Source organism: Ranitomeya variabilis, chromosome 1, assembly GCF_051348905.1.
Source record: "Ranitomeya variabilis isolate aRanVar5 chromosome 1, aRanVar5.hap1, whole genome shotgun sequence".
Taxonomy (NCBI): domain Eukaryota; kingdom Metazoa; phylum Chordata; class Amphibia; order Anura; family Dendrobatidae; genus Ranitomeya; species Ranitomeya variabilis.
The window spans coordinates 43,514,104-43,538,167 of NC_135232.1; the positions used below are offsets into that span (position 1 = coordinate 43,514,104).

Genomic DNA, 24,064 nt, shown 5'->3' on the forward strand with positions numbered 1-24,064 from the left:
CCTTGATAGACTTTGTTAGAAGGACTTGCGGCCTAGTGGGAAAACCTGGTGACCCTCGGTAGGGCCACTGCTGCTGGAGGGCTAATGTGGTAGCTCTCCCATTAATGGGAGTACCACCCCTCTCGAAGGGATACAAGTATAATCCCTAAGAGACTTACCTGTCATTCAAGTTGAACTTCAAGATCTATTATATGTTCCGTATTGTATAATTTACTTGTGCTTACGCTGTTTCATATTGTTTAACTGTTTCCTAACCACGGTAAGTTCCTGCCATATCGGAAGGAAATAAATAGTTTGTTGTCTGTGTCCGCCTCGTGCCATCGTACTTGCATCTGGTCACCTGCATAACACGAGAACAATCACAACTCGGTGTTCTGTTTCCGTACACTTCCATCGGCCGTGGGACCTGCGCTAACGGTTGAGCAATGGGGGTGATGGTGATCAGTATTGATCAGATATTGATGGACTGTCCTAAGGAAAGGTCACCAATATTTTAGTGCCCGGAAATTCATTTAGGCTTCTTTATGACTATCCATTAATCATGCGGGACTGCGAAAAAAAAAATCTTGAAAGTTAGGCTAGAGTCACACTAAACATATAGATCCGATTCTCACTGCCGAGAGTGTAATGCAAGTGTCATGTGAGTACAATCTGATTTTTCACACCTAGCATCTGATTTACATCCGATTGCAACGTGATTTTAACATGGGCTTTTACATACAGCAGTTCTCCATTTACACATTGTTTTCAAAGGGGTTAGTAATGGGGGCATCTTATTGATGCCTCTACTAGTGATGAGCGAATATACTCATTACTCAAGATTTCTCGAGCATGTTCGGGGGTCCTACGAGTATTTTTTAGTGCTCAGAAATTTAGTTTTCATCGCGGCAGCTGAATTGTTTACATTTGTTAGCCAGCATAAGTACATGTGGGGGTTGCCGGGTTGTTAGGGAATCCCCAAATGTAATCAAGCTGGCTAAGAGATTTAAATCATTCAGCTGAGGTGAAGAAAACTAAATCTCCGAGCACTAAAAAATACACAGAGGACACACAAGCATGCTCGAGAAATCTCGAGTAACGAGTATATTCGCTCATCACTAGCCTCTACATTACTAACCTCTTGGCTTGATGTCACCTGATAATACAAAAGTCACATCAACCCCCCCAACTATCACCCCACTTGCCACCTCTACAGGGCAAATGGGAAGAGCGAGGTTAAGTGCCAGAATTGGCATATCTTAGAGATGCGCCTTTTCTGGGGTGGCTGAGAGCTGATGTTTTTAGTTTGGGGGGCAGTTTCCATGGCCCCTTCCTAGGCTATTAATATTATCCCACAGCTGTCAACATAGCCTTTGCTGGTTATTAATTATAGATGGACCTTACGTCATTTTAGGGTCCCCAATTTTAATAGCCAGTAAATATACAGCTGGGAGCTCTTAATAATAGCCTGCGGAGCTCCATGAGTGTTACCCCCTTACCAGGCTAGAAACATCGTCCCCCAGCCATCAGCTTTCCCTCTGCTGGTTAAAAAAATTATGCAGGAGCTCATGCCTTTTTTTTCAGAAAAATAATCTTTAATGAATTAAATACATGTACAGTAAACTGTACACACACTGTACTGATTGTATACGTCACTGACATTTATATATCTATCTATTCTATGTGTATATACTATGTGTAATCCATCTATTCTATCCTGTTGGCTCCTGCTGTGGTTTTACTGTATATGGCTGCTGAATTGCTGGCTTTTCTATCTATCTATCTATCTATCTATCTATCTATCTATCTATCTATCTATCTATCTATCTATCTAATATATGTATACATATATGTATGTGTGTGTCACTGACATCTATATAGCTATCTATTCTATGTGTATATATCTATTCTATCTATTCTATTCTAACCTGTCACTCGCTTTTCACAGAACACTGGTGCGTAAAAATTGGACAGCACTTGCATGGTCTGAGTGCTCCACGACTTTTTTTCTCATACCCATATGCTTGCTTTCGTGAGTCTCGGACCAGTCTCGGTGTCAATCACAGCATGCTGCGATTTTACACGCACACTGAATACGGCTGAGAAAAAAAACACTGGGCTGAGTGCTATGCGATGTTTTCTCGCATAGCACTCGCCAGTATTCCACGGTAGCTTGACTCCGGCTTTAGAGTTGAAATAGCAAATATAGCCTTACTGACACAAGTGGTGCGATTTCTGGGAAAACAAGCAGACCTATCTGGGCGAACCCTTCAGCACCATCATAGAATCTGAAGGAAAGTCTCTAAACAGAAGACCTCTCCGTCAACCATTATTTATACTTGTCTGATCATCCCCAGGATGATGCCGCTGTATCCAGTGATTCTGTTAATCGCACTTATGGTGAATGACTAATTTTCGGAAAATGAAATGAAGCAGATACTTGAGGTGTCTCAGGAGAACATTCTGTCCACTACCGAAGACGTGAGGGCTGTCTATATTTAGGAGTCGCTTCACTGCGGAGACTGGAAGATGAAAGCTAATCATATATCTGGACGGAGCGATCACGCTCGTCTTATGGAGAAATTATGTTCTTGGAGAGGTTATGAGACTTGTTTGGCAGAGATATCTGTCACCTTGTAAAATGTCCTTTCCTACGTCTCTCCAAACATCTATTCTGCATTTTCCGGTGGCTGACATATACACTCGCTAATGTTCCAGTAAATCGTGCATGCTCTGGGTTAACACCGGAGTATCAGATTTTATGGATAGGTGGATGTTTTAGAAATACTGTCCAAATTATTATCCCAAATCACTGCCACCGTGACGAAATCAGGCGACAACACATCTCCCTCATTTCTCTGCAATGATCTTAATTCTTTGGGAATTTATAGGTTCATGTTTGGAAGGAACAATCAGTGACTTTCTGTTTAAACAGAATTTTTGCTACTTTTATAGCTTCACTGGAGATAAAATCCTCTAAGGCTATGTTCACATGTTGCAAAACCGGCTCTCTTGGCAGTAAGGTTAAGTTCGCACTAGGCTTTTTTTAATGTATTTTTTCAATGCAAATTTTCAGCAGCATTTTACAGTACCAGCAAAGTCTATGATATCTCAGAAATCTCATGCACACACTGTTTTTTTTTATCATCGGTCTTTTGTGCTTTGCATGGTTTTTTGCAAACTGGAGCATGTCACTTCTTTCAGCGTTTTTCCACCACCTTTTCAGCGTTTTTCACCCATTGAAAGTAATAGGTGGTGAAAAAATGCTGAAAATCCACACCAAAAAACGCAGGTATCAGGTTTTGCAGCATTTATTGTGCCATAACCTGATTAAAAAAGAATGAGATTTCTTTTTTGGGCACTAAAATTTATCAGCATCCACAAGAAATAAATGTAGCATAACAAAAACACAGGAAAAAGCAAGCAAAACCTGTTTTTTTTTCTGCTAAGAAAAGAGGTTTTGCTGCCGAAAAAAACGTTGAAAAAATGCCCACTGTGAACATAGTCTAAAGAAGCTGCTTACATAAAGCTGTAAATAATGGTTATACACTGGAGGTAATGGGGCCAGATGTTATACACTGGAGGTAATGGGGCCAGATGTTATACACTGGAGGTAATGGGGCCAGATGTTATACACTGGAGGTAATGGGGCCAGATGTTATACACTGGAGGTAATGGGGCCAGATGTTATACACTGGAGGTAATGGGGCCAGATGTTATACACCGGAGGTAATGGGGCCAGATGTAATACACCGGAGGTAATGGGGCCAGATGTTATACACCGGAGGCAATGGGGCCAGATGTAATACACCGGAGGTAATGGGGCCAGATGTTATACACCGGAGGAAATTGGGCCAGATGTAATACACCGGAGGTAATGGGGCCAGATGTTATACACTGGAGGTAATGGGGCCAGATGTTATACACTGGAGGAAATGGGGCCAGATGTTATACACTGGAGGAAATGGGGCCAGATGTTATACACTGGAGGAAATGGGGCCAGATGTTATACACTGGAGGAAATGGGGCCAGATGTTATACACTGGAGGAAATGGGGCCAGATGTTATACACTGGAGGTAATGGGGCCAGATGTTATACACTGGAGGTAATGGGGCCAGATGTTATACACTGTAGGTAAAGGGGCCAGATGTTATACACTGGAGGTAATGGGGCCAGATGTTATACACTGGAAGTAATGGGGCCAGATGTTATACACTGGAGGAAATGGGGCCAGATGTTATACACTGGAGGAAATGGGGCCAGATGTTATACACTGGGGGTAATGGGGCCAGATGTTATACACTGGAGGTAATGGGGCCAGATGTAATACACTGGAGGTAATGGGGCCAGATGTTATACACTGGAGGTAATGGGGCCAGATGTTTTACACTGGAGGTAATGGGGTCAGATGTTATACACTGGAGGTAATGGGGCCAGATGTAATACACTGGAGAAAATGGGGCCAGATGTTATACACTGGAGGTAATGGGGCCAGATGTTTTACACTGGAGGTAATGGGGCCAGATGTTTTACACTGGAGGTAATGGGGCCAGATGTTTTACACTGGAGGTAATGGGGCCAGATGTAATACACTGGAGGAAATGGGGCCAGATGTTTTACACTGGAGGTAATGGGGCCAGATGTAATACACTGGAGGAAATGGGGCCAGATGTTTTACACTGGAGGTAATGGGGCCAGATGTAATACACTGGAGGAAATGGGGCCAGATGTTATACACTGGAGGAAATGGGGCCAGATGTTATACACTGGAGGTAAAGGGGCCAGATGTTATACACTGGAGGTAATGGGGCCAGATGTAATACACTGGAGGAAATGGGGCCAGATGTTTTACACTGGAGGTAATGGGGCCAGATGTAATACACTGGAGGAAATGGGGCCAGATGTTATACACTGGAGGAAATGGGGCCAGATGTTATACACTGGAGGTAAAGGGGCCAGATGTTATACACTGGAGGTAATGGGGCCAGATGTAATACACTGGAGGAAATGGGGCCAGATGTTTTACACTGGAGGTAATGGGGCCAGATGTAATACACTGGAGGAAATGGGGCCAGATGTTATACACTGGAGGAAATGGGGCCAGATGTTATACACTGGAGGTAATAAGGCCAGATGTTTTACACTGGAGGTAATAAGGCCAGATGTTATACACTGGAGGAAATGGGGCCAGATGTTATACACTGGAGGTAATAAGGCCAGATGTTTTACACTGGAGGTAATAAGGCCAGATGTTATACACTGGAGGTAATGGAGCTAGATGTTATACACTGGAGGTAATGGGATTGGATGTTATATACCAAGGGGCAATGGGATTGACTGTTATACATTGGGGACAATGGGGCCGGATGTTTGAGACCAGAATACAATGATTAATACGTGCGTCCCAATACTTTTCTCCATATATTTGATATTATTCACCCTAACATTACAAAAATTGCCATCAAGTATAAATCTATACACTAGTTGTCTCATGATACATAGATATGTCATTAAGTGATTGCCTTACCCTCCGAATCCTGACTGTGAGTCAGCTGGTCCAACACTATAAAGAGAGAATACAGGTTAGTGATTGAATGCAGCCCTCCTATGGCATGCAGTAGTCTACATGATGACAGTAGTTAGCAACCTGTGGATCTATCTACATGATCTGAGTTTTAGTTTCACTACAGTCAGTTGGACTCATATAACAGAACCATTCTTTTTGTGTCACAATGATATTGGGATGTGTAACCTCAATCCCATGACTTCTTCCTATAGGAGTCTATTTCGTAGGACGATTACCTTCTGCTGTTAAGTGGAATTCAGTGACCACTTTTCCATGGACGTTCTTCAGGGTGCAGTTATACAAGCCTTGGTCTTTCTTGCTGGTCTGCACTATAGCGAGAGATACCGGAGAGTCATCTTTAGAACTGGAATGAGAGAATAATTTATAATGGTTTCTAAAACTTTATCTAGAGCAGGCCTGCGCAATATGCGGCCCACATGTTGTGCGGCCCACGCAGCTGTCCGGGAGATGCCGCTCCCTTCTTATTGATCCAGTACATTTGAACAGTGCAGTGTCGGGACTTAGACAGAGCAGTGCCTGTCAACCCCGGCCCCGACGCGCAGCAACGTGATGAGGTCAGCACTCTGCTGATGTCATCACGACACTGCCGGGGAGGTACAGGCAGAGGAGACGTCGGGTACTGGTAAGCGCTCCATCGAAGAGTTGATCAAGGAACCAGGGGAGGGAAGGGTTAGGTTTACTGAGAGGGCACATAAAGGGGCAATGGAGGACATTATGAGGCACAGTATGAGGTACGTAATTGGGCAATTGGCAGATTGTGAAAGGGGGCATAGTATATAGATGGGCAGTGTGGACAATATGCAGAGAGGCATTGTGGGGGAGATATAGAAAGGGGCAGATTAGGGAGGTATTATGGAGAAGGGAAGCGTGGGGGGTTATTATGGAAAAGGGCAGTATGGGGGGATATTTTGTGTAGGAAGCACAAGGAGGGGCAATTATTTGTTGAGGGGCACAGAATAGGAGATATTTATATGTATGGGGCAGTATAATGATACTTATATATTTAAGGGCACAATGTTGGGAAGTGCTGCTGAATATGGAGAAGTGCTGCTGAATATGGAGAAGAGGGAAGTCTGCAAAGATGAGCTTTGGGCATGAAATCTCACCAGGGCGTTTGGACAAAATGGAGAAGAAAAGAAGAACAACTTCAATAAGAACAGATGTCACCTATAACATACATTGATGTAAATATTTGTGATAGTGCTTCCATCTCTTTAGTACTGTGGTGTCTCTATGGTTTACAGTCTGATGATGACTGGTAACAGCAACTCCCAGCATCTCCTTACCACTGATAAGGACATACTGGGGGTTGCAGGTTCATGTTATGCAATTGTATATGGGGCTGTCCTGATGTTGCAATTAATTGATATACTAAACTACTGCTGCATAGATGTACTGATGGTGCTTCTGGTCCTCCATTCATTTACTGATGCTGGTTCTGGCACTGAATTTGTATACTGACCGTGGTTCTGGTGCTGCATTCATGTACTGATGATAGTTTTGGCATTGCATTCATGTACTGACGATGATTCTGGCACTGCATTTATGTACTAATGGCAGTTCCAGCACCACACTCATGTGCTGATGGTGGTTCTGATTTTGTATACATGTAGCAATCCTTAACATGCTTAACTCCAAATCCTCGAATACTCAAAACTTGGTTCTGGCAATGTATAAATGTACTAACAGTGGTTCTGGTAATGTACTCATGTGATTACCACTTTTACAAAAATTGTGGCTCTTGGGATTGGTTCAGTATGACAATGTTGCACTTGGACAAAAAAATATTGTGCGCCCATGATCTAGAGAGAACCAGTACAAATGCATAGCTAATATGAAGTAGTAGAAGCACCACTCCAGCACTGAAAAGAAAAAAAAAAACGCTGGAGTGGCCTTCTACACAGCTGTTTCTATTTCAGTTCATACATGAAAATGATAATTGTTGTCCCATATTTGATTTAATTGGTTACTCATTTCACCTGACTATAATCCTGAAAACTCCCTGAATTTTTTGTAGGTACCTAGAAGAATAGATCAAGGCAAATGGCGGTCACCAAAATATTGATGTGACTTATATCTCTTTTTGGTTGATTCATTTTGCATTTTGTTAATTAATACAAGTAAACTAACACTTCTGATTTCAAAAAGTTTTTTCTACTTTGCAGCATCATTTCCATGACTGCCTAAAACTTTTACCCCATACTTCACTGTACTGTAAATGGCTCCATATGATAAGTAAGACTGAGGCAATAGTCCAACAGGAGCATTGACAGATGTTTCATCATTTCAGCAATTTCTCAATATTCAGTCTAGTCTGAATGCTGGTGTCAGAAAACAAAGTCTTTGGGATGGGTTTGCCTAATTACATGAGTGACTTCTGGCGGCACATGTGATGATCTGAGGAGACTGAGTCCTGAGTGCATTGGATGTCCCCGAGAACCCTTCCAGCAGATGGATAACCCATCTTCAGTCCTGACTATTGGGTTTCATTAGCATCCTACTTATCTGTCAATCACAAGCCATTTGATAGGCCACTCCCAACCCAACCCCCGCTGACAAATGGTGAATGGAGTGTGAGCACTTTAATTACGTGGGTTGATGTAATCTCCGACAGTCATTACTGTCACTGCTATTACTTTCTGCTGCCTGGTATGTGAGTCCAACTGAGCATGCATGACTAGTAATCACAGCTAACTCTGTGGAATCTATAATATCCCATCAGTCACTGTCTATTTTAACTTCCAGAGGTCATTCAGAGTTAGAAAGCAGAGTGTAAAGAGGAAATACACCCTAAAACCATGAAATCCCCCAGAAATAAGAGTCCTTGATATGCCATCCAAACTACACAATCTGAATGGAGAACCCCATAACAGAGGCCATCTGACTAGGGACAACCTTCCCGTGGAGAGCTGCTGAAATTAGTGGTTCCACCATTCACCTGCAGCTTCCCTCATTTATATGCTTTACTCTGAAACATTGCTCTGTATGGGCATGTGTATGGGCATGGGCAGAACGGTGGCTCAGTGGGTAGCATTGTTACTTTGCAATGTTGGGATCCTGGGTTCAAGTAAATCCCACCAAGGACAACATCTGCAAAGAGTTTAATGGTCTTTGCGTAGCCTTCCTCTGGGTTTTCGATTTCGGCTGACAGTTCAAAGACATACTGATAGGGAACGTAGATGGGGACAGTGATGACGGTGTCTGTATAGAGCTGCCAAATATGTTTCTGCAATATAAGCAAAGCATAATAAATAATACTTTGAAAGCTGGCTAGGAATATGTGGTCAGGCAAGTTCCCAGTGGCTTCAACGCTCCAAAATCTCAATTGACAGGTCTCTCTCTATGTATGTACATAAGAAGAGACCTGTCCATCTAAGGCAGTGATCCACAACTCCAATCTTGGATGACTAGTCCAAGGCCAGGCCACATTGACTTCTCCCCATTCCCTTATCGGTGTTCCCCAAATCCGGTCCTCAAGAGCAACCAACAGGTCATGTTTTCAAGATTTCCTTAGTATTGTCCAGGTAATGGAAATCCTGCCTGTCCAAATACTGCATTTTATCACCTGGGCAATACTAAGGAAATCCTATGACCTATTGGTGGCTCTTGAGGACTGGAGTTGGGGACTGATTTTGGACTAGTCATCCAAGAGTCATGGCCCCCAGCCAGCTTTTCAAGACATTGTCTGCAAGAACGCAGCCAATGTCTGATTTATGCTGCCTATGGATTAGAAAGCATTAATCTTCTATCAAATTCCCTTTAGGACGGATTATCCATTTGGGCAACACCTCAATCCCTTCCCGATATCCAACATATTGTGTATGTATGGCTAAAGTTGGAAGGAGTTATAATGAGTGAGCTCAAGAGCGGAGCCCAATCCTAGCATGGTGACGCACACTTGTATCGGCAGCGATGGTGCTAGCTCTGATACAAGCATTTTAACATTCTAGATGCAGTAATCATCATAGTAGATGGAATACCGAATATGGCATCTAAGGAGGGCTTTAAGAAGACCTTGCGCTTAGAAATTGAATTAAATACCATGCAAAACATACTTGATCTACCTTTATTCTGCCTTCCATTTCCATTTTGGGCTACAGCACTCCATTACAGAGATATTCACATTGGTTAGTTTTGGATCACAGTGTGTGAAAAATCTGCTTGCAGACCAACTAGGCGTTTATATAGACGTGCTTTCACCCCTCTCTGCCAGACACTACCATTAACAGCTCAGCAGCTGATCTAGCAGTCTGTCAGTCTGTTTTTTTGGGGTTTTGTACAGCGTAAAAATTACTATTATGGCGATACCAAACTTGTATAGAGTTAATATACAATATTAGTATAAAATTTTTGTCCTCCTCTGAACCTCAGTGTGTAGGGGCAGGACCAAGCAAGCAGTGAAGGGGGCCTACAGCAGGCCCCCAGCTTTATGAGTAACCCAGTGATTCCCCCATGATCACATCACAAGGGGCTGATGGGAGCTGAAAAGCACCAGATTAACAGTGGCATTAATTGGGTAACAGCCGCGACCGGAGCTGAGCTCCAGCCGCTGCTGTTAGAGACATATTCTGGTTATTGAAAATTATATTTGCTATTTCCAATGGTCGGACCCCCACAGATCAGTAAGTTATCACTTATCCTGCAGATAGATGATAACTTCTTTTCACAGATAACTCCTTTAATTTCTGTATAATACCTACTGCAACTTTCCAATAGACTTTGGGGGTGTTTCGCTTGTTGCTCATTTGAGCCTTACTCTTCTTTTAATTTGGGACGTTTTTAAAGTCTATTTTATGTGTCCACCTGTGGTTTTTTTTGTGTGTCATTGTGGCTAGATGTTTTTGGCTGAATCGTTAATTGCAACATTTTATAAAGTCACATATTTGTTTGCAAATATATTCCATTCCCCCAAGGAGTGATTTTATGTACTCTTGACATTTTGCGGACATTATTCAACATTTTAACGGAACACGTGACTTTACTTTAAAAAGCTGCAACAAGAGGTTAAAGACAAAAATAAATAACATGTTTGTTTTTGCGCAAAATTCATGAACCATGTGCATCATTTTGAATAATTTTGTCAGCGAAGCAAACACAAAACAAATAAAGAAAAATGACTTGGGGGGGAAAAAAGATGCAAATGATAAATTGTTTTTTAATTATGCAACATTTTTCAAGATTTCTGCTTATTGGAATTAAATTAAAACATTATAGTCTACATTTTAATTCAATTGTATCCAGTCTGCACAAATCTGTGATCTAAATACATCAACAGCATTGTGATCATTTCTTACAATGTACCAAAATGTATCAGTGTGGGGTTCACAGTATTTATTTCACAGAGCAATGTCTATTCTGTAATATATCTACTAGTGATGGGCGAGTGTACTCGTTGCTCGGGTTTTCCCGAGCACGCTCGGGTGGTCTCCGAGTATTTGTTAGTTCTCGGAGATTTACTTTTCATCATGGCAGCTGAATGATTTACAGCTACTAGCCAGGCTGAATACATGTGGGGGTTGCCTGGTTGCTAGGGAATCCCACATGTACTCAGCCTGACTAGTAGGTTTAAATCATTCAGCTGCCGCGATGAAAACTAAATCTCCGAGCAGTCATAAATACTCGGAGGTCACCCGAGCGTGCTCGGGAAAACCCGAGCAACGAGTATACTCGCTCATCATAAAGGTGTTATCCGAGCATGCTCGTGCATTAATAGAGTGTTTTTGGTGTGCTTGAATACTATGTTTGAGTCGCCGTGGCTGCATGTCTTGTGGCGGTCCGACATTTGAATGAAATGAAACACCATGACAGGAGACCCAGAAGGACCCCACTGCTGACACAGAGACATAAAAAAGTTAGACTGCAGTTTGCCAAAATGAACATAAGTCAAAATCCTTCTGGGAAAGTGTCTTGTGGACAGATGAGATCAAGGTAGAGCTTTTTAGTAAAGCACATCATTCTACTGCTTACCGAAAACAGATCGAGGCCCACAAAGAAAAGAACAGTTAAGTATGGTAGAAGTTCAAAGATGTTTTGGGGTTGCTTTGCTGCCTGTGGCACTGGGTGGCTTGACTGTGTGCAAGGCATCATGAAATCTGAAGACTACCAAAGAATTTTAGGTGGCAATGTAGTGCCCAGTGTCAGAAAGCTCGGTTTGCATCCTAGGTCATGAGTCTTCCAGCTGTAAAATGACCCCAAACATACTCAAGAAGCAGCCAGAAATGGATGGAAACAAAGCACTGAAGAGATCTGAAGTGGCAGCAATGAGTCCAGATCTAAATCCCATTGAACATCTGTGAAGAGATCTGTTGGGAGAAGGCGCCTTCAAATATGAGAGACCTGGAGCAGTTTGCAATGGAAGGGTGGTCCAAAATTCCACATGAACGGTGTAAGAAGCTTGTTCATGGTTATAGGAAGTGATTGATTGCACTTATTTATTACAAGGGATGTGCAACCAAATATTAAGTTGAGGGTACCAACAATTTTGTTTGGCCCATTTTTGGAAAGGTAAATAATCACGTGTATAAGAAAAGGTGTCATTGCAATAATTTTCTGGCAGAAATACTTCATTTTCTGGAACAATTTCAAGGCTGCCAACACTTTGGCCATGATTGTATACACCACCTATGAGAATACAACCTCCTCTTTCCCTCACATGTTTACATTGACAGGCTATTACGGAAAGGAAGCAGAGGTAGAAGCCCATGAGCAGCTGGCAGTGAGCTGGATAATCAGGACTCTATTTTCTTTCCTGACCTCATGGGGTAAGCAGGCGGCCACATATGGACTAAATACAATGACTGCAAAGTGGATGGTGTCCAATCCACTACCAGACACAATACCAGGCAATACCAGACACAACATAATGACATAAATAGCACTGCTTCATGAAAAGAAAATCAAATATATATATATATATATATATATATATATATATATATATATATATATATATACTGTATATATATAATATATATACATAAATATATACGGTATATACAGTATATATTTACGCCTTCTTCACACTTTTTTAACACTTCATTTCAGAGAATGAATTTCACATGAGTTTTTTTTATATATATGTATAAGCATTTACGCTAGCGTTTTTCTTTTTACTTAGAGACGTGCATTTTCCACCACCTACAGAGAAGATTATGGAAGAAACTCAAAGAAAAACCCCAGACCATACAAACCCCAATCATACTACTGAAAAGCAAAATAGGCCTCCCTTATAAAAAACAGTCTGTCTAAGGGCTCATTTCCACATGCGAGGCACACGTCCGTATCTCGCATGTGGAAACCAAGCTGTGGAGCCGGCACTCAGGAGCGGAGCGTGCGGCCGCATAGGAACACATGGAGCTGCACAGCTCCGCTCCAAAGTGCCGGCGCCAGAGCTTGGTTTCCACATGCGAGATACGGACGTGTGCCTCGCATGTGGAAATGAGCCCTAAAAGTGAGACAGTCATTGTTGCCCGTAACTACCAATCATAGCATGGCTTTCATATTTCCAGCGCAGTTTCAAAAATGAAAGCTGAGCTCTGATTGGTTGCTATGAGAAACAATAATAAATGAGATAAACTCAGTAAAACAAAAGACGTGCGCACTGTTCAGCCTGAGCTTCCTGTTTCACCTCCCTTTGGCTTAGGAACGTTTCACTACCACTACGGACCAAGGGTGCTCATACAGAAAAAAAGCTAATCCACATGAATCCATAAAAGAAAAGAGAGAGCACTCACCATCCGTGTGTTCAAGTCCGGTCTTTATTAAAGTGGCTTTACGATAAAAAACAGAGCATGGCAGGGAGATGCAGTGGAGGGACGACAGCTGTTTCGCGCTCCTGCGCTTCAACAGGTCCGATGGTGACTGCAGGTGGGTGATACCTTTACTTATACACTTCCGCTCTGGGAGTGCAAACCCAGCTGGAGTCATCACCACTAACCATACTCCTACTAATGGATAAAAACAATTAAAAACAACTTAAATAGAGCAACACTGAGATTGAATCCTTAGTGAATACAGAACACACCATAAATGATTATAAAAAGACAGACAAGTCGGTTCTCTCATTGAGCCCCAAGGGACCCGTAGCATTAACCCTTAATATCCACCTTCCTTCACTTCTTAGCAATAGTCTATTGTGGTCTCCTCCCTGTTCCGGTAACTCGATTTTTTCTATTCCCGCAAATCGCATGCAAGTCGCGTCACCGTCATGAACAGAACGTATATGGTTAATGAGTCTTGGGACTCCTTTACCGGTACTAATAGATCTAAAGTGTTCCCTGAATCGGACAAATAAGGGGCGAATGGTTTTCCCTATGTAATAGAGACCACAAGGGCAAAACAATACGTATACCACATATGTGGTCCTGCAAGAAATGAAATCTTTCACTACTTTGCGTATGGGGCCAATTTGTAGAATTTTACCTGTAAGATGATATTTGCAGAAATTACAATGGCCACACTTTATATTGCCCTGTGGAATCCCCCGGGATAGCCAATTTTCACGATTAGTTTTAACCCTATTGTGCACCAGAATATCTTTTAAGTTTGTGCCCCGACGACAGGCAAACAGAGGACCTGCATTTACCGGATCATTTAATACCGGATCACTTTCTAGGATATGCCAGTGCTTGCGTATAGCCGTTCTGATACATTTGTCCATAGGGCCATATTTAAAGCTGAAAACAAATTTTCTAGATTTGGCTTCTGGTGCAGTGTCCTGTTTCCTTTCCCTGTTTGCCCCAGTATTAGCTCCTTCTGTTCTCGCCAAAGCCTGGTCTAAAACGGGGGGAGGATAACCTCTGGCTCTAAATCGGTTATATAATTCGCGTGACTGACGTGTAAAACCTTCCTGACTGCTATTGACTCTTTTCACCCTGAGAAACTGGCTATAAGGGAGTGATGTCTTGGTGTAATGGGGATGCGCACTTTTAAAATGTAAGAGAGAGTTTGTTGCTGAAGGTTTTCGAAATATCTCCATTTGGATGGTGCCTTCGCTAATCCAAACTTTAACGTCTAGAAATTCTAAACTAGAACCCCCAAATACTGATGTAAATTTCATGTTCATATCGTTCGTCGACTCTAGGTGCATTACAAATGATTGAAAGGCCAATTGGTCTCCATCCCATACAATGAGGATGTCATCCACAAATCTTATGTAAAGTTTTATGTGTTTTAAGAAAGGGTTGTCCTCTGTATATACGTAACGCTTTTCAAAGACCGCTAGGTACAGATTGGCGAAGGTACAAGCTACGGGCGTACCCATTGCTGTACCTTCGGTTTGAAGAAACCATGAGGAATCAAATTTTAAAGCGTTGTGCGTGAGGACAAACCGCAGGCCATCACATATGAACGCTACCGTTTTTTCGTCCGTGGGGGTAGAAGAAAGGACGTTTCTTACTGCCTCTACACCCTGTTGTTGAGGGATGCGCGTGTAGAGGCTTTCTACATCTATAGATGTAAGGCAAAACCCCTCCTGCCAATTAAAACCTCTCAGTGTTTTTAAGAAATGTTTGGTGTCTCGTATATAAGAGGGAATGTCAGGAAGGAGAGGATGTAAAAGCCAGTCCAGGTAACGCGACAGGGGTTCCGTTACTGCTCCCACCCCCGACACTATTGGGCGGCCCGGTGGGGCTGATTGTGATTTATGTACCTTAGGTACGTGGTACCAATGTGGTTTTTGTGGGAAGGCAGGAAAAAGTTTTTCTGCCTGTCTCACCGACAGTATCCCTTTTTCAATGACAGGTCTTAGGAATGATCGCAACTCATTCTTAAATTTGACTGTGGGATCCGATCTCAACGGGGAGTACGTTTCTATTTTACTTAACTGTCGGTGCGCTTCCAACATGTAATAATCTTTAGATAGAAGTACTAAATTGCCCCCCTTATCTGCTGCACGAATTACGACATCATCCCAACTACTGATTTCTTTCAGTGCACGTTTTTCTGTTTGTGTGAGATTCGGAGGGGATTGCCGGTATATCAGAGCTTCCACCTCTTTCGTTACTTGTCTTTCAAAGATGTCTATGGCATTACCCGGTGTAATAGGTGGCATGAAGGTGGATGATACGCCTCCTGTGAAAGGAATATCGGCTATACGGGCTGTGTTCGTTTTAGACATATCCAAATCTGTGAGACTAAGTAACAAGAGAGCATCATTATGCGCCTCTATGTCTTCCACCGGATCTACCATAAAACCTAATTTTAGATTTAGAGCCAGAGGTTATCCTCCCCCCGTTTTAGACCAGGCTTTGGCGAGAACAGAAGGAGCTAATACTGGGGCAAACAGGGAAAGGAAACAGGACACTGCACCAGAAGCCAAATCTAGAAAATTTGTTTTCAGCTTTAAATATGGCCCTATGGACAAATGTATCAGAACGGCTATACGCAAGCACTGGCATATCCTAGAAAGTGATCCGGTATTAAATGATCCGGTAAATGCAGGTCCTCTGTTTGCCTGTCGTCGGGGCACAAACTTAAAAGATATTCTGGTGCACAATAGGGTTAAAACTAATCGTGAAAATTGGCTATCCCGGGGGATTCCACAGGGCAATATAAAGTGTGGCCATTGTAATTTCTGCAAATATCATCTTACAGGTAAAATTCTACAAATTGGCCCCATACGCAAAGTAGTGAAAGATTTCATTTTGTTGCAGGACCACATATGTGGTATACGTATTGTTTTGCCCTTGTGGTCTCTATTACATAGGGAAAACCATTCGCCCCTTATTTGTCCGATTCAGGGAACACTTTAGATCTATTAGTACCGGTAAAGGAGTCCCAAGACTCATTAACCATATACGTTCTGTTCATGACGGTGACGCGACTTGCATGCGATTTGCGGGAATAGAAAAAATCGAGTTACCGGAACAGGGAGGAGACCACAATAGACTATTGCTAAGAAGTGAAGGAAGGTGGATATTAAGGGTTAATGCTACGGGTCCCTTGGGGCTCAATGAGAGAACCGACTTGTCTGTCTTTTTATAATCATTTATGGTGTGTTCTGTATTCACTAAGGATTCAATCTCAGTGTTGCTCTATTTAAGTTGTTTTTAATTGTTTTTATCCATTAGTAGGAGTATGGTTAGTGGTGATGACTCCAGCTGGGTTTGCACTCCCAGAGCGGAAGTGTATAAGTAAAGGTATCACCCACCTGCAGTCACCATCGGACCTGTTGAAGCGCAGGAGCGCGAAACAGCTGTCGTCCCTCCACTGCATCTCCCTGCCATGCTCTGTTTTTTATCGTAAAGCCACTTTAATAAAGACCGGACTTGAACACACGGATGGTGAGTGCTCTCTCTTTTCTTTTATGGATTCAATAATAAATGAGGCCTGTTGTTCGATATAGACCTTGAAGCAGTATTTTCAGCAGCCTAAAAAAGCTGTTTAAATTGCTTTTTTGTTGGCTTTCACAAAGAGGTGCGGCAAGTTTCCCAAATTGGCTAAAAGATAAACTGATTTTGCCTCCCATAATGACTATTCACAATACAGCGTTCATTTTTCCTGAGAAATGAAAGAAATGAAAGCTGAGCTCTAATTAGTTGCTATAGGCGACCCAGATAGTTTTGATAAATGAGGCCTAGTGTGTGGGAATCCAGCCTGAAAGTGAAGTTACCCTTTATCTTAGTACTAGGCATCTAAGAGCTGAGACAGGAGCATTACTATAGTTGCCTTCACACCTGGACTCCTGGGGGCCAAAAAGATCCCTTTGGCTATTGCTCTCAAATGTGAGCTTTAACAAAGAAGGACACACACTGGCAATTTTTAGGTTATGCTAAGCCACTTAGCTAATCTCTCCTCAGCCTACACAGACATATTGCTCCTATTGAAACCCATTAGCAGTTCCACACAGTGTGATAATCTCTACTAGACACTCACAGTACCCATCACACATTATGATCCCCCATAGTGTACCCTACACTGTATGATGCCTCCACTGAGCCCCACACACAGTATCATGCACCCACACTACCCCCATACAGTATGATGCCCCCACAGTCGCCACACAGTGTGATTCCCACACAGCCCTCAAACATAAGCAAGATACCCCCACAGTCCCCCTCATAATTTTGATACCCTTACAGCTACCTACACAAAGTTTGATGCCCCTACAGCCCTGATGCACAACATGATGCCACATACAGTCCACACTCACACAGTATGATGCACACCACAGTCCATCACCCATTATGACATTCCCACAACCGTTGACACACAGGGTAATGTTTGAGGGGCGACTGTGGGTTACATTATACTGTGTTTGGTGGCTATAGGGGCATCATACGTTGTGTAGGAGGATGTTAGAGCATAATAATGGGTGAGGGGGATTGTGGGGGCATAATACTATGTGTGAGTGATGTCGGTGCATCATAGTATGTGTGAGGGCATGATGCTCTGTGTGGGTTCAGGGGGCATCATACTGTGTGTTGGTGGCTGAGGGGAATTATGCTGTGTGCTAGTGGCTGTAGTGCCATCATCCTTTGTGTGGAGGCATCCTAATGTATGGGGGGCTGTGGGAACCATCATACTGTGTGTGGGGGGCTGTGGGTGCATTATGATGACGACCGGTTTCCATCTACTGCCACAGCCAACATAAAGTATAATGCCCCTACAGCCCCCACACATAGCATGATTCTCCCACATCCCCCACATACAGCATGATGCCCCTACATATTGTATGCTGCCTCAACCCATAATATGATGCCTCCACTGTCCCCCTCAGACAGTGTGATGCCCTTACAGTCACCTACACAAAGTATGAGGTCCCTACAGCCCACCACACACAGTGCGGTCTTTCCAGCCAGCATAATCCATACTTATTTTGAAGTAAAGTGGTACATGATGATCATTATTCTGTATTTGCCACAGACCCTAATAGTAAACCAAGCATTACAATTAATCATATGACCAGCAGGTGGAGCTACACAGTCTTCCTGTTTGCTTTATAACATTACAGCATGCAGACTATAAACTATTCTAGGGCAGAATTCATATAAGCCATGTCACCAAGAAAGCAGAACACTAACGGCACGTCTATTGGGACTTAACCTGCAGATTTTCCGCAGCAGATTTCTCTACAGTGCTCGGACGAGCTAAAATCCCTAATATATTGAATGTCCAGGTAGTGGGTAATCCATTTCAGTAATTCAGTAGTTGTCACAGGTAAAATGTTATTAGTACACAAAAGCTCTGCTTCACATACAGACATACTCTAAATGAGGCCTAGGATGAATGCACAGGTTAACCTATGTATAGCTGATGACAGGGTGGTCTCAGAAATGCTACCCCCACCCTGAAGATGAAGCTCATGTTCACATGCAGCTGTCAGTACTCGTACACTGTCCACATCCAGGTCTACAGAGGACAACAGTGGTCACAGGAGATAGTGGATAGGTCTTGTAAATTTCCATATTAGATCACTGTCCCGAGAATTTTTTTTGCTTTATCGGATGCCAGAAAGAAGGAATTTTACTATTTCCGGGTACTAACTACGGTAATATACCAATATTGCTGGTCTTGCAAATCTAATAGATGATTTCCACCACCATCTGTAGAAATTTTTTAGAGTTTAGTTATATCTTCCAACCATCCCAGAGCCAGAGGGATAGTCTTGTATTTGGGGAGCTGTCCCACTGTCCCGGAAGGTCAGCGAGACAGATACAGCTGAATTCAATGGTGAAACAAGGAACCGTCAGATCCCTACTCCACCATTCAGTCTGGGAAGGGACTGAAGGACCTGTATAAACCTTCAAGTCTTATGACATTCCCAGGTCAAGTGACCGGCAGCAGAGATCGACAGAGAAGCAAGAGGGAAGCTTATATAGGGGCATCATACTATGTGGTTGACACTGGGGACATCAAACTATGTGGGGGACTGTGGGGGAATATACTGTATGAGGCATCATACTCCATGTAGGCGACACTGGGGACATTATACTGTGTGAAGGGGGCTGTGGGGACATCGGGGACATCATACTATGTGTGGAAGCTGTGGGGACATTGGGGACATAATACTGTGTGAAGGGGACTGTGGTGATATTGGGGACATCATACTATGTGTGGGGGCTGTGGGGACATTGGGGGCATCATACTATGTGTGGAAGCTGTGGGGACATTGGGGACATAATACTGTGTGAAGGGGGCTGTGGTGATATAGGGGACATCATACTATGTGTGGTGGCTGTGGTGATATAGGGGACATCATACTATGTGTGGAGGCTGTGGGGACATCATACTGTGTGAAGGGGGCTGTGGTGATATAGGGGACATCATACTATGTGTGGTGGCTGTGGTGATATAGGGGACATCATACTATGTGTGGAGGCTGTGGGGACATTGGGGACATCATACTGTGTGAAGGGGGCTGTGGGGACATTGGGGACATCATACTATATGTGGAGGCTGTGGGGACATTGGGGACATCATACTGTGTGAAGGGGGCTGTGGTGATATTGGAGACATCATACTATGTGTGGCGACTGTGGGGACATTGGGGACATCATACTATGTGTGGCGGCTGAGGGGACATTGGGGACATCATACTGTGTGTGGAGGCTGTGGGGACATTGGGGACATCATACTATGTGTGGAGGCTGTGGGGACATTGGGGACATCATACTGTGTGAAGGGGGCTGTGGGGACATTGTGGACATCATACTATATGTGGAGACTGTGGGGACATTGGGGACATCATACTGTGTGAAGGGGGCTGTGGTGATATTGGAGACATACTATGTGTGGCGACTGTGGGGACATTGGGGACATCATACTATATGTGGAGGCTGTGGGGACATTGGGGACATCATACTATGTGTGGCGTCTGTGGGGACATTGGGGACATCATACTATGTGTGACGGCTGTGGGGACATTGGGGACATCATACTGTGTGTGGAGGCTGTGGGGACATTGGGGACATAATACTGTGTGAAGGGGACTTTGGGGACATGATCATCATACTATGTGTGGAGGCTGTGGGGACATTGGGGACATCATACTGTGTGAAGGGGGCTGTGGTGATATAGGGGACATCATACTATGTGTGGCGACTGTGGGGACATTGGGGACATCATACTATGTGTGGAGGCTTTGGGGACATCATACTATGTGTGGAGGCTGTGGGGACATTGGGGACATCATACTGTGTGAAGGGGGCTGTGGGGACATTGTGGACATCATACTATATGTGGAGGCTGTGGGGACATTGGGGACATCATACTGTGTGAAGGGGGCTGTGGTGATATTGGAGACATACTATGTGTGGCGACTGTGGGGACATTGGGGACATCATACTATATGTGGAGGCTGTGGGGACATTGGGGACATCATACTACGTGTGGCGTCTGTGGGGACATTGGGGACATCATACTATGTGTGGCGGCTGTGGGGACATTGGGGACATCATACTGTGTGTGGAGGCTTTGGGGACATAATACTGTGTGAAGGGGACTTTGGGGACATGATCATCATACTATGTGTGGAGGCTGTGGGGACATTGGGGACATCATACTGTGTGAAGGGGGCTGTGGTGATATAGGGGACATCATACTATGTGTGGCGGCTGTGGGGACATTGGGGACATCATACTATGTGTGGAGGCTTTGGGGACATCATACTATGTGTGGAGGCTGTGGGGACATTGGGGACATCATACTGTGTGAAGGGGCTGTGGTGATATTGGAGACATACTATGTGTGGCGACTGTGGGGACATTGGGGACATCATACTATGTGTGGCAGCTGTGGGGACATTGGGGACATCATACTGTGTGTGGAGGGTGTGGGGCCATCATACTGTTAGAGAGAGTTTGTGAGAGGTATCATAATATGTGTGGGGAAATATAAGGTGAGGGCATCAAACTGTATAGAGGACATAATTCTGGGGCATAAAACTGTGTGAGGGACTGTGGACCATGAAAGGAGAACCCTACTGTATGGGAATACTAATGGACCCCTTTCTTATCTTTCAAAGTTGGTAGTTATGGATTAGTTATGTGACAGTATGGAAGAATGGAAGATATCACTGCATTACTAGGAACACTAACCTCTACGAGTCACTCAAAGAGAAGTACATAACTTAGAATTCACTAATTAGAGTTTTTAACAAAATGAAACTATAGAATATGTACCAAATCCTATTACCCTCTAACCTCTGAGAGTGACTCTTACCTTCTGTGCAGCCGGGCCAATAACTTGGAATCCTTAGTCCATGTAATGGTGGAGTCAGCGTGAATATCCCCAAAATGACAGAATAATTTCAAGTTTTCCGAGCAATCAGGGAACAGCTCTGCCTGGATGCCATTTAACAACTGGGGAGCTGTAGACAGAATGAATAAGTTATCAAAGTCAGCAGCTGAATTATTTATTATACATCTGTACATCTCAACATAGTATCATATTATTATACATAGGGGGAAGTATTATAGAAGTTATATTCTTGTACATAGGGGCAGTATTATAGTAGTTATATTCTTGTACATAGCAGGCAGTATTATAGTAGTTATATTCTTGTACATAGTGGGCAGTATTATAGTAATTATATTCTTGTACATAGGGGCAGTATTATAGTAGTTATATTCTTGTACATAGTGGGCAGTATTATAGTAGACATATTCTTGTACATAGAAGGCAGTATTATAGTAGTTATATTCTTGTACATAGGGGGCAGTATTATAGTAGACATATTCTTGTACATAGCGGGCATTATTATAGTAGTTATATTCTTGTACATAGGGGCAGTATTATAGTAGTCATATTCTTGTACATAGAAGGCAGTATTATAGTAGACATATTCTTGTACATAGCAGGCATTATTATAGTATTTATATTCTTGTACATAGGAGGCAGTATTATAGTAGTTATATTCTTGTACATAGGGGACAGTATTATAGTAGTCATATTCTTACACATTGGGCAGTATTATAGTAGTTATATTCTTCAACATAGGAGCAGTTTTATAGTAGTTATATTCTTGCACATAGGAGCAGTATTATAGTAGTTATATTCTTGTGCATAGGGGCAGTATTGTAGTTATATTCTTGCACATATGAGCAGTATTATAGTAGTTATATTCTTGTACATAGGGGCAGTATTATAGTAGTTATATTCTTGCACATATAAGCAGTATTATAGTAGTAATTTTCTTGTACATAGTGGGCAGTATTATAGTAATTATATTCTTGTACATAGGAGGCAATATTATAGTACTTATATTCTTGTACATAGGAGCAGTATTATAGTACTTATATTCTTGTACATAGGAGCAGTATTATAGTAGTTATATTCTTGTACATAGGAGCAGTATTATAGTAGTTATATTCTTGTACATAGGGACAGTATTATAGTAGTTATATTCTTGTACATAGGGGCAGTATTATAGTAGTTAAATTATTGAACCTACAAGCAGTATTATCATAGTTTATGTTGCTGTACATGGGGGGCAGTATTACATTATTTTTTACTCTATTTTGATGGTCAAAAGGTTCCTGCACTGTTCAAATTTAACAACTTGACAGAACAGGATGACTCACACTGAACAGTCATAGATTGCATGATATACTGTCATTGAGACTGGCTCTAATCTGTCTACTGCCGAGTCTTGGGTAGCTGCTGTGCTTATGGGATGTGTAATACTTTCTGTTACAGAATTACTCATCTGAGCAAGTGTTGCTGAGTCAACCCTTTCCCAACAGCACACATACTGTTGGCTGCTTCATTATGAGTTCAGATGCATAGTACATATCTCCAATTGTCTTTGTCTACCTCCTGCCAGTGGCAGATGGGGCCATGAAGTCATGTGTTGAAACAACTGAAGAACATCACAATTTTATATCATATAGTTAGTAGTGAGTCCAAATTATGATGTGTCTTCCACTGTTTACATTAATGGCCCCTATAAGGTACAGCTGGTTAATGGTGTGTAGGGGGTGTAGAGCTTGCCCTCATGCCCGGGAGGACTTAAGGAGGACCTGTCTTTGGAACAGTTTTTGTTATTGCTGTTGCTCTCCTGAGTATCCCAGTGTTATGGTTCCAGAGATATTGGCCTTTTGTTTTGTTCAAATTTTTATGTTCAGTACTGCAGGGGCATGTCTTACAGGACTTTGGGGGCTGCCTTTAGGCTGCTCCGCCTTGTTACCCTGTATGCACGCCCCCTTTTTAAAAACCATAAACAGTATGGCAAAATAAAATGGCACATATCTCTGGAACCATATGGTAGATTTAAAAAAAAGAAAAAAGCAGAATACTCAGGGGAGCAGCAGGAATAAACTAAGTGCAAACACTACATTCTTTTGGTGGGTTCACAGGTTCTCTTTAAAGGCTATTTTTCCTATATCGGTTTTAGCAAATAAAGTTTATTCAGCCTGTTATATGTTATGATTCAATTCATCATTGTTTGTAATATTTCTGCTTGCTGTTATCTTATGTCCTTTCACCGTTACCTGTGGGTTACTATATAATTATTCAGAATCAAGGTGTGACCACACCTTACGGTTGGTGCACAGCGG

At 42.7% G+C, this 24,064-nt stretch overlaps 1 protein-coding gene across 1 annotated transcript in view; it reads right to left on the reverse strand.

Annotated features, from left to right (window-relative positions):
* The window catches only part of ALPK2 (alpha kinase 2), a 114,697-nt gene that overhangs the window by 41,064 nt on the left and 49,569 nt on the right, over nt 1–24,064 (reverse strand). The window contains exons 5-7 of the mRNA XM_077280479.1: nt 21,729–21,876; nt 5,783–5,910; nt 5,508–5,543 (exon numbers count right to left, since the gene is read on the reverse strand). Of these exons, the coding sequence (XP_077136594.1) occupies nt 5,508–5,543; nt 5,783–5,910; nt 21,729–21,876 (312 nt within the window). The remainder of the gene's footprint in view (nt 1–5,507; nt 5,544–5,782; nt 5,911–21,728; nt 21,877–24,064) is intronic.